At 32.9% G+C, this 18,050-nt stretch overlaps 1 protein-coding gene across 2 annotated transcripts; it reads left to right on the forward strand.

Moving 5' to 3' along the window:
• The first annotated feature begins 3,265 nt into the window (after positions 1-3,265).
• Positions 3,266-14,631, forward strand: LOC134690687 (polyadenylate-binding protein 4-like). Of its 2 annotated transcripts, none has more exons than XM_063550692.1 (11): positions 3,266-3,711; positions 4,568-4,761; positions 5,498-5,613; positions 6,465-6,624; positions 7,889-7,963; positions 8,740-8,973; positions 9,462-9,665; positions 10,125-10,296; positions 11,697-12,004; positions 12,328-12,558; positions 13,325-14,631. In XM_063550692.1, the coding sequence occupies exons 1-11, from the start codon at positions 3,507-3,509 to the stop codon at positions 13,397-13,399; spliced, it is 1,974 nt and encodes a 657-aa protein (XP_063406762.1). In that variant the 5' UTR covers positions 3,266-3,506; the 3' UTR covers positions 13,400-14,631. The 2 variants fall into 2 exon arrangements, with proteins under 2 accessions (XP_063406762.1, XP_063406764.1); XM_063550694.1 differs by having other exon boundaries at positions 3,267-3,711; positions 11,697-11,974.
• Positions 14,632-18,050: the final 3,419 nt, after the last annotated feature.

An 18,050-nucleotide genomic window follows, 5' to 3' on the forward strand; every position in this document is an offset into this window, starting at 1 on the left:
GTAACAGCTGCAAGCTCTTAAGTTCTGAACGAGTTGGGAAAGCAGGTGAAGCTGGTATGTTAATTGCCGGTAAGATGTCAGTTGAAATACCCCCTCCCCCTTTTTGTATCTATTAGGTATACATATTTTTGTTAGCTGCAAATTGATATTTGTATCAAGTTGAACCAATTCTTTCAATGTGTCAAAACGACAACAACCCAACAATAGAGCAGAAAACAACCGAAGGTCACCAATATGTCTTCAATGTAGCGAGAAACTCCCGCACCCGGAGGCGCCGGTTGGCCCTAAACAACTATGCATACTATTTCAGAGATAATGGACGTCATACTAAACTCCGAATTATACAAAATATACTAAAAAAAATCATACCAGACTAACAAAGGCTAGAGGCTCCTGACTTGGGACAGGCGTAAAATTGCGACGGGGTTAAACAAGTTTTTTGAGACCTCAACCCTTCCCCTATACCTCTAGCCAATGCAGAAAAACAATGAAAACCATTGAAAATTATAAGATTATGGAAACACTACACAGTAATTTTAATAGATATAGGAAGATGTGGTGTGAGTGCCAATGAAACAACTCTCCATCCAAATAACAATTTAAAAAAAGTAAACCATTATAGGTCAATGTACGGCCTTCAACACGGAGCCTTGGCTCACACCGAACAACAAACTATAAAGGGTCCCAACATTACTAGTGTAAAACCATTTAAGCGGGAAAACCAACGGTATAATCTATATAAAAAAAAGAGAAACGAGAAACACGTATAAATTACATAATCAAACAACAACTACTGTACATCAGATTATATTTCCCCCCAAATAAACACAAAAGCAATGAAAAGGGGAAATGCACACCTTCAATGTGTTCAGAACTACTGTACAATGTGGTAGAAATGCCAAGCCCTAAGGAATCTTTAATGCAGCTGATAAAGTTTCAGGTTACACACAACTACCATTTCTATTATGCTAGACACATGGACAGACAATTGAAGGGACGAAAGGCAGACGAAGTGCAGAGGCGGATCCAGCCATTTTAAAAGGGGGTCCCAACCAAGGACAAAGAGGGTTCCAACTATATGTCCCCATTCAAATGCATTGATCGTAAAAAAGGGGGTTACAACCCCCGGAACCCTCCCCCTGGATCCGCCACTGGAGTGATAGAAAAATAACTTCAGTCATGAAAGGCCTCACCAGCCATAGTCCAATTTTTCAGACATGAATTATCGATCCTTTTGTTACGTGTATTGTTGTGTTAACGTTTTTTTTCAATCAGTCGAAGCAAACTTTGTAATCGTGCAACGTAGGAAAGTGTGATAGACAGACAGAGTTATTACTATAGGGTCTAACCATAATATGATTGGGGCCCTAATAAATTATGGATAAATACCGGTGTATTCATACGACTCGTAGCTTATAAGCTTTTTTTTAAGTTATTGAAAAGATTACTGATTTATATTGCAAATAATTAAAATCAATGTATAAATCACCAAGTACCCTGTAAGGTGTCACGAGATGAAAAGCTAATGTTTCGTCCATCTCAACGTCCCAAGAACTTATAGCTTATATAGAAAAAAGCCTTTTGTCCATCTTTACATTTCTGAAGGTAGCAAGTTTGGCATCAATTTGAGAACCAAGTCCTCATGTTTCTGCCTCTTCTACAAGGCCGCACTGTTAAATTATTTTTCGAATTACAAATTCAAACAGTACAGTTTATTTTTAACAACTCCATTACGTTGCTCTGGGTCAATGTAACTTATCAAACTTTCTGTATCATCATAAATGTTTTTATCTTGGGACTGACCAGGCTTTAGCTGGGTGTGAAGTCGCCCCTGCTTTTAACTTATTATTATTCAATTATTAATTGGAGACAGAAATGAACTACATGGGTTAGAAGTATTGGGGGAGGTTCCAGATCTCACAAAACATTGTTAACATCGCCACATTTTGTGTACCTGTCCCAAGTCTGGAACCTCAGCCATATACATGTACGTCTTGATTTTTTTAGATTTTGATTCATGTTCCGGACTTAATTGTGAAGTTCATTTTATTATATATTAACTAGTTACCGCCCATCCTCCTCTTGCTTGAAGTTAAATGATTGCTCTCATAAACTCAGCTTCAGCCCTCCTCCTGGTGTAGGATTCTATCGTTATGTTGAATACTTGTTGAGTTTTGCCATGCTACTTTTTTGTCAGGTTTTTGCCTTTGAGACATTCGTCATTTCAATTCTCAACTTTATCAAGGATTATAATTATACCTATCTCAAAGATCTCCAAAGACAGTAACATATAAGTTCAACTTGAATAATCATCACTTCTTGAAAAGTTCTTATATTTAATGTGATGATAGTAAAATATTTATAACAGTAGTCCCATTTTCAAACAAAAAGTTTGAAAAACAACATTTCAAAATTTAACAGTACAGAATAACAGACAGTGGGTTGAAAACAGTTAACAGTTCAATTTAATCTCAAATTACAGTTAACAACACCTTAAAAAAGCACAGGCACTTGTTTCTGTCAATATCGGGTTTACTATCCATACCAGTAAAAAAAGGCCAAAACAGCTTTTAAAACATCATAAAAGGTATTATTAGACCCCGAGTAGTCTCAGTTAGACCCTATATCTATAACTTTTATTAGCCTGTGGACTTTCCGTTTTTAATTTTCGATGGAGTTCAGCATTTTTGTAATTCTTTTTTATTTCAGTTCTTGCAGAGTCAACCTATTTCAGATTAAAAAAAAATGAAATCCGTTTAGACTGATTTAAAAAAAACTTTTTTTTTACTACTAATTAATTTTGTAATTTTGCATTGATTCATGTTCCACTTATTACATAATATATGTCAACATCTAACAACTCCCCACGGGAAATTTTGGTGGTCGATTAATTCGATGACCACAAACAATAGGGATCAGGATGAAAAGATTGACATGCTATTAAAAATGTTAAACAAAATTGCGTCATAGTCATGGCAGAAAACACGTGGATTAAAAGGGAGATAACTCTAATTGATTGGCGTAGTAATATTACACGTCACAATTTGAAAAAAAAATTGGTGGAAATTCTTTGGAAATTGTCCTTCAATAAAGAATAATTATTCATACTGAGTACAGAAATAAAAGTTAACGTTTCGAAAATTATTGAAAGAGTTAAAAATGATGACTTGCCAGTGGTTTAATGATATCGATTTCGTCTCGATATTCCTGGATTATTTGAGTGTAGGATTATCCGGTTTCAGATGATATAAAAATCGCGGCGATTTACCTTTCCTATCCCTCTTCTCAAATCGTGAGGTTGCCGTGTGTTGTGTGCAAAAAGTTGTCTCACACAACACCTAAACTGGAAGAAATTAAGCTAAAAAACTTTTAAAAAATACAAAAAAATTGAAAAAGTAACAAAACTATTAAAAAAACTACTGAAACGGTAGGTTTGTGATAGAACAGAAAACGAAAACAACTTATTTCTTCTAGCAATCAACAGCGCCATATTTTAACCTCTGAAAATGACGACTAATATCAATCCGGCTGGAGCAAGTTACCCAATGGCTTCATTGTATGTAGGAGATCTTCACCCAGATGTCACCGAAGCTATGTTGTTCGAGAAATTTTCAACAGCAGGTCCAGTCCTCAGTATCCGTGTCTGTAGAGATATGATCACAAGACGTTCACTTGGTTATGCTTATGTCAACTTTCAGCAGCCAGCAGATGGTAAGATATCCAAAGTTGTATATCTGATAACACATTCACCTTTCCCTGTATTCAAACTGTGATCATTCATACATTTCATTTTCACCTAATACCAGACATGACAGATTGTCAGTGGCAATTAAGTCAACTTGCCCCCCACCTACATTTTTTTGTACTCGCCCATGTTTAAAAAAAAAATAATCGCCCCACCATCATAGAATTAGAATTCAAAACCACTTAAACAATACCATAATCAAATAGAATTAGTATTCAAACCCACTAAAACATTACCATTATGGAATGTACGGCAAACACTTAAGATAATGTTCTATGATTGCCCGGATGAGTTGAAACCATATTCGTACAAGTAAAAACATCATCTTGGTTGTTAGATCAAGGTAGAAGTGTTGCATGATTAAAATTTCACAAAATCAATAGTGACTGCTGTTTAGTACATAGATTAATAGGTGATAAGATTACACGGTCTTCGTCCCCTTCAAAGGTTTAAAACACTGGCCAATCAGCTGCTGTGGCGTTGTTTTGTCATTATTATTTCATTCAAGAAACCACTAAGGCGTTTCCGACCCACATATTTTTCCAACTGTCCAAGTGGGTAGTGCATGTTCCTTAAAAAATGTTCATTGACAAATTTTTCTCACTGACTAACAAGAATAAATTTATATGTCATATGTGTGTGTATGTACAAAATGAATGTAGAATTCAAGGTTTTTATATACTAGTACAAACTGTTATACAAATGTACATGTTATCAGGTTTTATTGTGAATGTCTTTTCTGAAAAAGAGTCTTGACACAAAATATGCAAAATAGTATTGAAAATAAAATGCAGGCTGAACATACTCGTGTTTCTTTTGCAGCTGAGAGAGCTCTTGACACAATGAACTTTGACACCATCAAAGGTCGACCAATAAGAATCATGTGGTCACAAAGAGATCCATCTCTGAGAAAATCTGGTGTTGGCAACGTATTCATCAAGAATCTTGACAAAAGCATTGACAATAAGGCATTATACGATACATTCTCTGCCTTTGGAAATATTTTATCCTGTAAGGTAAGAAAACTGTTAAGTAATGGATTTTATTTATGTTGACAGGTGAAAGTAAAAAAAAATATGTTGTGTAAATTAAAGGAGTTCATTCCATTTCAATAGTTGGGTATCCCCACAGATAAAAATGACTACATGTATATACCATGTGGCATAAACACAGCAAAAACTAAAATGAAAAAATAAGGCTGTCTAAAATGAAAAGATCTTTGTAAAATAAAGGAATTTAGGTTAGGCATTTGTTTCTGCTGAAAATTTTCAATGTGTGTGCTTCAACCGATATTTATTAACTTTCCCTTGCATTTTTCATGCATAGTTAAACAGACATTGTACACCAGTTTGTGGTTAATTGATTTATCTCTGCAACATAACATGGTTCATGTCCCTTGAGAAAACCTCTCAAACAGACTTAAGACAAAAATTATGGACATTTTCCCAAATCATTGAATTTTTTAATTCCAAAACTTCTGGTTAACTTAAGAAGTTTATAATATCACCTTGCAACCCCATTGGTCACAATTTATTAGCTACTGGTAACTAGTATAATCAAGCAGATAACCGGATTAATTTGACTAATCAGATTGCACAATCATATTAACCTCCTAAGTTAACCAGAAGTTTTGGAATTACAAATTCCATTTTCTCGAAAAAAGGTCAATCACTGTGTATTGAATAATTTTCATCATACATGTACATGTGTTGTTCTGTTACTATTTGTAAGTTTTCGAACATCTATTTTTAGATTGTCTGTGACGAGCATGGATCACGTGGATATGGATTTGTACATTTTGAGACTGAGGAAGCAGCCAGAAATGCTATTGAAAAAGTAAACGGCATGTTGTTGAATGGAAAGAAAGTGTAAGTTTTCCTTGTAATCATTGGTTGTGTTTATAGTAATGCGAAAATAAAAAGCTCAGTGTGAAAAAGTTGTAAACTTATGCTTTTTATTTCTTCATTATTATTTGGTGTCCCATTTAAGGATTTAATCATTTAGAATTTTGTCCCTTTACAAATGGAAAAAAATCATCCATTTATTTAAGACTGTACATGTATATATTGATTCTTGAAAAGTGTGGCCTAAATTAATATATTGTTTGTTTCCCCAATCCAGACTCTTCCAAGCCAGGTGTGGGTAGGTAGGTAGAGAAATAATTTTATTTTTCTAAAAAGCTTGAACAATATCGTACAATTAATAATAATAATAATAATAATAATCTTTATTTCAAGAGAGTATGCTCAATTAGTACAAACACTATTCTCCCTTGAGGCCCTCACATTCCACTCACAATGCAATTCACACAATTTCTTCATAACAAAGAAAAACATTAGAAAACATATTAAAATCAAAGTTGATACATAGTCATTTAAATATTTCCTGGATTTTCAAGTAAAAACTTAAAGCAGTTTGTTTTAAAAGTATTTATGTTTGACATGTGTCTTAGTGCTTCTGGTAGTTTATTCCATAAAGTTGGGCCAGAATAGGAAAAAGGAAATTGGAAAGGAATAAAATAATGTTTGACTTAGTTTTGACAATAAAATTTTATGAGTAGCACTGTTTTTGCAGGGTCGGTCAGAATTGGGGAAACAATCAATATTTTATTTTAGGCCTGTTTGGTAATCACACATTTGTTCAAATGTTTGAATGCTGTGAAGTCTTTTCAAGCAGTTTATAATCATACAATCTTTAACGAAATATTTTCTTTTTTTAGATTTGTAGGACGATTCATGAATAGACGGGAACGTCTTGAAATTCTTGGAGACAAGATGAAGAAATTTAACAATGTCTACGTTAAGAACTTTGGTGACGATATGTCTGAGGATGAACTGAAAGATATATTTGAACCATTTGGAAAACTTATCAGTGTCAAGGTATGATCTATTACTGACTTTAGATGTGAATATGATGATAGATATATATATAGGAAGATGTGGTGTGAGTGCCAATTAGATAACTCTCCATCCAAATAAAAATATAAAAAGTACACCATTATAGGTCAATGTACGGCCTTCAACACAGAGCCTTGGCTCACACCGAACAACAAGCTATAAAGGGCCCCAACATTACTAGTGTAAAACCATTCAAACGGTAAAACCAACGGTCTAATCTATATGAGAAACGAGAAACAAGTATAAATTACATAAACAAATGACAACTACTGTACAACAGATTCATGACTTAGGATAGGTGCAAACATTTTCTGCTGGATTAAACGTTTTAATGGTACCAAACCTTCTCCCTTTTTCTGAAACAATAGCATAACATAGAAATTTTTGATTCAGAACAAACTACTGGATTTTTATAAGATTTGTCACTATATTTTGTGGTAGTGTCCAGGTACATGTACCATGTTGATTCATGGCCATCACTGCCACTGCATGGTGTGACAGGCCACTATATTTTGTTTATGAAGGGTAATTTATAAGTTGTATGAGTATTCCAAAATTAATTCAATTTACATTGGTTTGAATTGACTTTTTTAAATTATATCTGACTTAGTAAATTATTAAAATATTACAAAATATAAGTCTGACCCTCTTGGTGGTGTTTCTGTTTTAAGACCTGCATTTGATTTGGGAACTACTTTGTTGGACATTGAAAGAGATCAGAAACCTAAAATGTAGATGGGATAGACAGTTAGAAGATAGTTATAGATTATTGTTGGTCATCTCAAAAAGATTGATTTTGTCACTTGAGTCGGTAAGGCAAAAAGCAATTGTTGATGACCAATGATAATCTGTTGATGCCAATTTACTCAAGACGATGTTATTAATATCATTGACAATGGCATGTGTGCCTTTAGTTTCTAGCGATATTTTTTCATATCACTCTTTTGTGCTGAGAAAGGAAATTATCAGTCAATAAGGTCAAAGGAAAATTTCGTAAAATCACAATAATTTGATTTATATAGTTATTGATGGAACAATTTTGTAGAATGAGTGTTGTACACTCATAGTGATTTACTTTCAAATCACTCTTAATCGAAAAAAAAAACACAACATAGAAAACTACAGACTGCAATAGGAACTCTTGTTAAAATCTTGGAAAGTTTCAGGTGCTCCTGAAGGTTAAGGAACTATGTTGTGGTTATGAAATATTATGATTTTGATTTAAGATTATAATTATTATTTACAGATCATGTCAGACATTGGCGGTAAAAGTCGAGGATTTGGATTTGTTAGTTATGAAGAACCAGAGGCAGCAGAAAAGGTAGGTCACTATAAATTACAGCTCTTACATTAAAGCATGCAAAGCAAACATTTGACGAACTTGCTTAGATGTTTGCAAACAATAGTTAGGAGGAATTTCAGTCTATTTTATATATATTGGGATTTGATTGGACAATAAAAATTGACATAAAATGTACCTAATGTTTATTGTCCAATCATATTCTAGTATATAGTAAACAGACTAAAACAGGCTACTTTCCTTTTGTTAACAAACATCCAACCAAAGAAAGCAATCAAGTTAATCAAAGGTTTGCTTTGCATACCTTTATAGAAGAGCTGCAACAATAAAGAAAAACTTTACCTAAGGTGTACATGCACAAGTTATGAACTACAAAACTGAAATTCAAACCGATTCAAATCATCTCAAGGCCTATAGATAATTATTTCTTATCTACAACAAAACCCTTTGAGCAGAGTTCTCAAAAAGTGGTGGTACGAAGGGTTTGTCCACACATATTTTTTCAAAGGAATTTTGGTATTTTGTATAAGAAGAAATATTGAGCTTGACAAAACGCTTAAGGACCAAATTTAGATGATCCAAGTCTGAAATCAGAGAAAATTTATATATTTATTCAACATGTTCATAAACAATTATTTATTATTTACTGATGGATAAACATTTTTCTACAGTATCAGGGCTCTTTATTGTTTGCTGCACAGACGCACTTAAAATCAGTACATTATTTCATGCCTTTTGAATGAATTAGCTTTTGCCACCATATTAAGTAAATATAATATGTCTTGATTTTTTAACAGGCTGTTGAAGATTTGAACGGTTTAAACATCCACGAAAGGACTTTGTTTGCTGGCAGAGCACAGAAAAAGGCTGAGAGACAAGCAGAGCTTAAAGACAAATTTGAGAGAATCCGAATGGAGAGAATTAATAGATACCAAGGAGTAAATCTGTATGTAAAGAATTTGGATGACAACATTGATGATGAAAGACTTAGGAAGGAATTCTCTCAGTTTGGAACCATTACTAGTGCTAAGGTATGTAGGAATATGACAGATAACAATGGTCAATTTATCATCCTGATTGGTGAATAGCCAGAATGGATGAAGTTGTTATTTTACTCTTTTGTTCAGCCACTGGAATGCAGAAAAAATTACTTGTTGTTGAATACTAGATTATCTTAAAACTGCTATTGTGAATGGTGCAAAATTTTTATCAAATTAGTGCAGAATTGACAAATTTGAAAGAAAAAAATCCGTTCATTATCTTCATTCAGTCACTTTAAATGGAGTTTATGTTGCAGCATATTGCAATGAGTATGTAGGTAAAGGTACTATCTTTGGTTTGCTTGGATGGATGTCAACTATGCTTTTGAACTGAGAATGTCGGTGAAATTCCAAAATTACCACTACAGACGGCTAGCCCTTTTTCAAAATGCCATCTGTTAAAATTATGTATGTTTTAACAGAACAGCACTTATTTATTTTATTTATATATTTACTTTTTATTTCAATTTTACTTCCAGGTTATGTCGGAAGGTGGAAGATCCAAAGGATTTGGGTTTGTTTGTTTCAGTTCTCCAGAAGAGGCAACTAAGGCAGTAACAGAAATGAATGGTAGAATTGTGGTAGCCAAACCTTTGTATGTGGCTCTAGCCCAACGTAAAGAGGACAGGAAGGCTCACTTGGCATCACAGTACATGCAGCGTATTGCTAGTATCAGAATGCAGGTAAAGATTTGAGTTATTTCTTTGCAAGCTAATTCATTGCCATAAAATATTGATATTTATATTTTGGGTTACACATATATATATATAAATGAAATGAAAAACCTCATGATACATACAATATAGAAGAAAACTGAAGAAAAAAACTGTCAACAATTGTGTATTATACACATCTCTACCAACTGCAAATTATACTCACCAAATTTGGTATGATATTCAAAATTGAATACAGTCAATACATTTATTTGAAATTGTTGGATTTTTATTTGTATCCAAGGATAAAAGCATACAATATTGATTCTAATAGTGGATCTGAGCAGGTTTCTCCCCTAGGAGAGTCCAAAACTGAAAGATCAACAAGCATGACAAGTTTGAAATATTTGGTATAAACTGAACAAGCATATCCCTAAATCATTGATCTTTTGTGTGTTTGTTATATGCTTGATTTGTTAATGATTTTAGGGACAGCCTGCTGCCGGTATGATGAGTCAGATGTTCCCATCAGCTGGACCAGGGTATATCCTTCCTACCATGACACAGGGACAGAGAAACTTCTATGCTCCAACACAGGTACCACAGATGAGGGCCAGTCCAAGATGGCCAACACAGCTAAGACAGCCAACACCAGCTAGTGGTATGTATAAAAATAAGAAGATGTTGTATAACTGCCAATGCCATGATTCTTCACTGAGACCAAATGACAAAGAAATTGTTAACAATTTACATGATATATCACTGTACAGCTTTCAAAAATGAGGAGCAAAACCCATACATTATAGCTCCAAAATTACAATTGTTTAACAATTCAAGCAAGAAAACTAGTGTTGTCAAATCGTACACTTTTTCCTAACCGGTTACTCGGATAATCGTTCGACCGATTAACCGGTTAACCGGTAGTTTACGTTGGTGTTTGAAAGCCTTATCAATAGTACCCTACACATAGGTGTGTATAGATGTTAATTTGACAACCTTTCATCCAAGTCATAAATTTACGTGTATGATATGATTTCTGGCGCAATTTGACTTTTAATTTTCGAATACACCGTATCAACTACCGTATATAACGATTGTACCAACTTCAGACTGAAAAGTAAAAAAAATACTTTTTGATCTCGAGGAATATGAATATGTCTGAAACCGATTATTCTTTCATTTTCTCTTGCTGTCTCTGAACATAATATAGAGTGTCTCAATTAGAAATGATTAATTATTAAATAAAAGAAGATGTGGTACGATTACCAAAGATACAATTCCCAACAAGAGACCAAAATGACACAGAAATGAACAACTATAGGTCACCGGACGACCTGTTTCTTTACTTTGTTTCTTTAAGTAATGTTACTCGTACTATCACGTATACATTGAGTACATTCACATTGGTTGCATTTCACAATTTTTGAGAAAGCATTTCGTTTAAAAAAAGACTAAGCCTAGCACTACGGAGGTTGTGCATTTAGATGAATGTTTACACAATATTAGATCAAAAACAAAATAATGAAGTAATTAGTAAATTTCAATCACATCGCTGATTTAGAGTTACTGTTAAAAAAACATGTATACTAATTATGTTTCTTTAAGATCCTGCTCGAGCTCTAATTAATTTTAAGTTTTTATGATTAACAATAGCAATCAATATACTGAACAATTGACCTGTCAAATTAATTACCACGACGACATATTTCAAATAAAACATAACTATTTATTGATTTCAATACACATTAATATCAAATCTATCAAAAAAAATTAAAAAATCCGGTTAACCGGTTAGCGTTTTTGGTATTCGGTATTCGGTCGTTCGACCGGTTAACCGGTTAATCGTTTACAACACTAAAGAAAACATATGGCTTGATTAATAAAAAACAATGACAGAAATACAAATGTGTATTACCAAGATTTTCGATGAAAGGTCTTTGGAGATATTATTAACCTGTATATATTAAATTTAAATTTGTTGATATAAAATTGAGTGATGAAATTTCTTGATAGACAAAATTACTAGCCTGCTTTGTATTACAATGATTCTTCCTATTTCAGGATTCCAGAATATGCCTGGACAACAGGTCAGACCTGGAAATCCTGCTGCCGCTGGAGCAAGACAACCTGGTCAAGGTAACATCCGTGGTGGCATGAATGCCCGTCCAATCACAGGACAGTCTGGCACTGGACAACCACCTCGCATGCCACAATCTGTACCAGGCCGAGGACAAGTACCACCCCCAGCTGGAGTAATGAACCCTGCCAGCAGGTACTCGGCTACACAGATGAGAAACCCACCTCAAGGTGGCAGACAACAAAACATGGTTATGCCACAGGTAGGAGGAACATTTAGTTCAGAATATACAGTAAGACATTCTTTAGATTTCAGCATGATTCCTCAGACCTGATAAATTTTTTTTTTTACAAAATAAATGAAGCTGTGGCTTCCCTTAAAAAAAAAGGGGGGGGGGGTGATTCTATAAGGAGGAAAATTAATTATAGTTTTGCACCAAATGAAAATTAAGAATGAGAGATTGAAAGAAAAAAAGTGAATATAGCTTCATTTAAAGAATATTTAACGAAAATTGTCTGATTCTAATCTACATGTTATAAAAATAGTGTGTCCCTTAGAAATACATTATTGACTAGACAGTATTAACTTGTATATAAATATATAATTCTATTTCAGCCTCCAGCCCAAGGAGGAGTGATTCAAGTTCAAGGTCAGGAGCCTCTGACCTCTACCATGTTGGCTGATGCACCACAACAGGAACAGAAGCAGATGTTAGGGGAACGTCTGTTCCCTCTGATCCAAAGTATGTACCCAGACCTGGCTGGAAAGATCACTGGAATGTTATTGGAAATAGACAACTCTGAGTTGTTACACATGTTGGAATCCAAGGAGTCACTTGAGGCTAAGGTTTGTAGTACTAATTATTTTAAGAAGAACCGTTTAGGAAAACCTCTTTTTAACTGTATGATAAGTGTATTTTATCACATGGAATGAATTTTCCTTTTGTCTACCAGCCTACTGTCATGACACTGAAAGTCAATACAATGTTTGAAAAAGCATTGAAAAATACCTAGCTTTTTTCTACAACAATTGTATGAATTACAAAAGAAAAAGGAAATGGCTATTCTTAAGGGTTTTCCGTCCATTCATCAAAGAATAATTTAAAATCCATGTGAGCTGAATGGATGTTCAGAAACTACCCAAAATTAACTAAATGTTTTCATAGAAGAGCCTATTTCCCCTGAATTTATTACATACACTATGATTTTCATACTCAAATTCATAGCATTGCAAATAATACAATGAAAGTGTTTTGGGTTTTTGAATGAAGTCCAATCAACACATGAAACTTAGTACACATGGTTCCTAAGAAATGATCTTTCTTATTTCACTGCCAAATAAAAGTTTTGACCTGAATATCACGGTCCACTGAACATAGAAAATGATAGTGCGAGTGGGGAATCTGTGTTTTTCTGGACACATATTTGTTTTTATCAAAATACTTTAAATGAATTTAGTTATTATTGCCATTTTTTGTTGTTAAAAATCACAACAGGATTGGTTTGTAATGTTGATAGCATTTTTTGTATACAGTAATTCTTGACATCACTTTAATTAATCAACCTTATGTTTCAATTTTTCAATGATAATGAAGATGATATATATTTTTTAGGTAAATGAAGCCGTTGCTGTACTGCAAGCTCATCAAGCCAAAGAAACAACACCTGCTACTGAAGCAGCAAACTAAAGAGGGAACCAGGAAAACCGGAGTAGATCCTAAGGGCAGATGATTGGACAGATTTTCTTGTTACCATGACTACAAGCATTTATAAACTGTATTGTCAAAGCCTTTGTTTAGATATGTTTGCCCACTTGTTTATTATTATTGTACATTTATCTTGTAGTTATATAATTTGGATTGTTTTCTTTTTTCCAAAAATTGTAAGAAATAACCATATTGTGTCACTATATATAATTTGTTTGAAGCTCTTGTCAGCATTGCTTAGCTTTTCAGTATTTGAAATAATAGAGAAAATGTCAGAAATTAAACTACTTTGTTTATCAAAGATAAGTTAATTTAATGTTATTTCTTGTGAAAACATTTTCAAATTATTATCTAAATAAGGATTTAAAACATTCAGTGTTAAGAGTGAAAATCTTGTTTTGATTATCTCCCTTGGTGAACCTCTTTTAAAAGGTTCCATCCTGTAATGAAAATTATGAAAAATATTGTAAAAAAAGAGAAAAAATGTGAATTGAGAAAACTGCTCATTATATACTGGTTTTTAACCGGGTAAGTATGTAAAAAAATTATTAGATTATTAACTTTATCCTTCATTGATTGTATTAATATGAAAATATACAGCTACATGGTGTAGTACTAGTGTAGCTGTAAAATAAAAAGTGTAATATATTATGTTAAAAAAAACAACAAAAAAATTGTATAAATTATGTAAAATATGTGTAAAAAATTTGAGTTTGTGTTATGACAGTAGTTTTAATTCTTTCCATGCTTATTGTCATGGGGGAAAATGCTTCTGTTTCATTTCTACACTTTGTTTACTTTTCTGTACCTCCTTTATAAAGAGCTCATCACTCATTGAAGATTTTAAAGTAAAAAAATAAGACTGATAAAAAAATTAAACCAATGATGTGAAGTGATGTGTTCTTGTTCTGATCTCATTTGATTAAATTTTTGTCCATTTGAACAGCTGAAAAAAAAAAGAATTGAATTAAAGGCAGCCAAAATTCAAATGGAAAAAATTAAGATCAAATTGGAACAGATTAGTGTTGTGTGTTTTATATATTTTGTTATTTTAGTTATGAAACTAAGAAAAAATTGATAAAAATGATGTTAAAATATAAACTACAAGAGACTTTACACCTACTACGTACAAACTTACAGAGAAGAGGGAAATTATCAGGATTCTGTTAATAATCTATTATGTTATTATATAAATAAAACTTCCGTTTCAATAATTGTAGACTTTGTGTTGATTTAATGTGCCAGTACAATTTTGTTTTTGTTGTTTGACACTCTTGAACTAGTTTATGCACATATGTAGAAATGATAATCGATATGAACTGATTTTTTCTCTTTTTTAAACATGCCTTTTTGATAGAAAAATGTGTAATTAATTTAAGGTAAAACAACAGGCCTAGAAGAAGACACTCCATATAAAAAGAAGATGTGGTATGATTGCCAATGAGACAACTATCCACACAAGACTAAAATGACAGACATTAACAACTAGAGGTTACTGTACGGCCTTCAACAATGAGCAAAGCCCATACCGCATAGTCAGCTATAAAAGGCCCTAATAAGACAATGTAAAACAATTCAAAATAGAAAACTAAGGGCCTCATTTATGTAAAAAAATTAACGAAAAAAAAATATGCAACACATAAACAAAGGACAACCACAGAATTTACAGGCTCCTGACTCGGGACAGGCACATACATAAATAATGTGGCAGAGTTAAACATGTTCGCATGCATACAAACCTATAGGACTTGACTTACCCTTGAGCATAAAAATATATATATCCGTTTCACTCTGGCTTTATCCTTCTTTGAACGGAACAATGCATGCTTGTACATTACTAGTAGAAGGTGTGTTGTGGGATTTGATAATCATTGTAAATCAATAAGTGGAAGCTGTCTACCCATGTGTCAATACATGGGGAAAGCCCTATTGTTCAGTCGAGTTTGCTATTTGTTTCACCCTACTAGCTGTTCATATCAAGCTAATTCATATTAAGCTAATGTTCTAATTCATCATTTCAAACAAACATTATTCCCAAATAACCAACACATTTCATGGGTTCTCCATGCCTGACAGTGTACAGAAAAGGTTAGATTTTATAAAGACAAATGACAAAAGATCATTGTTACAGTAACAAACAAACATATCTTCAATAATAAAAACACATTATTAACACATATATAATTTATGAATCAAATTAAAGATTCAATTCTTCTACAATTAATTATTCATGTGCATCAAAATTATAAAATACATTTATGCAGGTGGGAAACCTTAACTACACCAAAAGTGACAATATTATAAAATTCACACTTCAAATTCTGTACATTCAACACATGTATCAATAATAAACAAATACACATGGTAAAGTGTACATAACTTTTATAAATATATACATTGTAGCACTCAAACACGTGCCCATCCCACTAAACATGTCCACAGGACGTCACTACAAAACTTGTGCCAAGCATGTCATTTGTTTAAACGCTAAAAATGTGTCCACATTAAGATTATGAAGTTGAACGGAACTCTCAAGTCAGAATATGATAGTTATTATTAATTTGTTTGAACTTTTGATTAAGGACTTTCCTTTTTGAATTTTTAGTCTTTATGTGATTTTACCTTTTCATATAACTAAAAATAGAAAATTTTGACACAAGGTAGGTTGGGATTGATTTTGGGAGTTTTGGTTCCAACAGTTTAGGAATTAGGGGCCAAATAAGCATTATTCTTGGTTTTTCGCACAATAACTTTAGTGTAAGTAAATAGAAATCACTGAAATTTAAACACAAGGTTTATAATCCTGGTACCTTTGATAACTATTATGACCATAAAAGGAAGATTGGGATTAATTTTGTTGTTTTGATCCCAACTGTTTAGGAATAAGGGACACAAAGGGTCCAAAATTAAACTTAGTTTGATTTTAACAAACGTTGAATCCTTGTGGTTCTTTGATATGCTGAATCTTAAAATGAACGTAGGTTTCTGATCATTTGCCCAGTTTTCAAGTTGGTTCAAATCGGGGTCCAAAATTAAACTTTGTTTGATTTCCTCAAACATTGAATAATATGGGTTCTTTGATATGCCAAATCTTACTGTATGTAGATTCTTAATTTTTGGTCCCCGTTTTCAAATTGGTCTACATTAAGGTCCAAAGGGTCCAAAATTAAACTTAGTTTGATTTTAACAAAAATTGAATCCTTGGGGTTATTTGATATGCTGAATCTAAAAATGTACTTAAATTTTGGATCGTTTGCCCAGTTTTCAAGTTGGTTCAAATTGGGGTCCAAAATTAAACTTTGTTTGATTCATAAAAAAAATGAATAATTGGGGTTCTTTAATATGCCAAATCTAACTGTATGTAGATTTTTAATTTTTGGTCCTGTTTTCAAACTGGTCTACATTGAGGTCCAAAGGGTCCAAAATTAAACTAAGTTTGATTTTAACAAAATTTGAGTTCTTTGGGCGCCTTTGATATGCTGAATCTAAACATAGATTTTTGATTATGGGCCCAGTTTTCAAGTTGGTCCAAGTCAGGATCCAAAATTATTATATTAAGTATTGTGCAATAGCAAGAAATTTTCAATTGCACAGTATTTATCAATAGCAAGAAATCTTCAATTGCAAAGTGTTGTGCAATAGCAAAAAGTTTTCAGTTGCACAGTATTGCGCAATATAATTAATTAAAATAAGGATATTTTTAAAAAGGAACCTAAGTTTCTTTAAATTCTACCTGTGCTTCAACAAGGACATCGAAGTTCTACCCGGTAGTATAAAATATTTATACTATACAACGGGTTTAATCAGTAAAATATAAAGATATTCTTATTTCATATAACAATGTATTCGTCACACATAACTGAGTATTTAAATTCAATAAATTCAATGCATCCGGCTTTGACACCATTATAGTTTTAGATTTTAAATCGACGATAGTCAAGTCACAAAATGTGACTGCCTTACTTTTGATCACTTTTGGAGTAAAACGTAAGTACGGATGTTTGTTCTTATATCGTGAGATTTGTTTCTGCAATGAAAACCGTGGGAGGATCGTTTTCCGGTAGTACTTGATTGAGGTAATTGTCAACGCTTCAAACGGTACGTACATTTCTAAATCGCAATTTTCAAATTCAACTGATCAAAATATAGAAAATCTGAGAATGCTATGCCGTGGTGAACAAAGATATAAATGTACCCTTTACTGCTGTACATGGAGTACAAAAAATATAGGCGACAGTAGTATACCGCTGTTCGAAACTCATCAATCGATAGAAAAAACCGAACCCGGATTACAAACTAAAGCTTAGGGAAACGCATGTAAGATAAGAGGATAAAATCAGTTGCCACACCAGAAATTACCGAAAGAAAAGACATTTAATTTTGAAATGGTTCTATTAACATACCTAAAGTTCCAATTTATTTTTTGTCTCAATCAAAGGGTATGAATGTTGTTTTTGGCGGCGTGTACGCTGCCCGAAGTTGAAAGCGTCTTAATAAATTCAAAATTAAATTTTTCCTTATTTATGCGTGAGGGGATTGGTGCTGATTGAGGACATCGTGGATGCGTGAAGAGAGTATATTTTATAAAGCACTGCACAGCTTTAGTTAAAATAATTTTATGGAAAAGTGAAAA

Source organism: Mytilus trossulus, chromosome 11, assembly GCF_036588685.1.
Source record: "Mytilus trossulus isolate FHL-02 chromosome 11, PNRI_Mtr1.1.1.hap1, whole genome shotgun sequence".
Lineage (NCBI taxonomy): Eukaryota > Metazoa > Mollusca > Bivalvia > Mytilida > Mytilidae > Mytilus > Mytilus trossulus.

Coding starts and splice junctions, on each gene's coding strand:
- LOC134690687 (XM_063550692.1), top strand. CDS start 3,507: ATGACGACTAATATCAATCCGGCTGGAGCAAGTTACCCAATGGCTTCA. Junction 7,964..8,739: donor AACCAGAGGCAGCAGAAAAG/GTAGGTCACTAT, acceptor ATTTTTTAACAG/GCTGTTGAAGATTTGAACGG. Junction 9,666..10,124: donor TTGCTAGTATCAGAATGCAG/GTAAAGATTTGA, acceptor TAATGATTTTAG/GGACAGCCTGCTGCCGGTAT.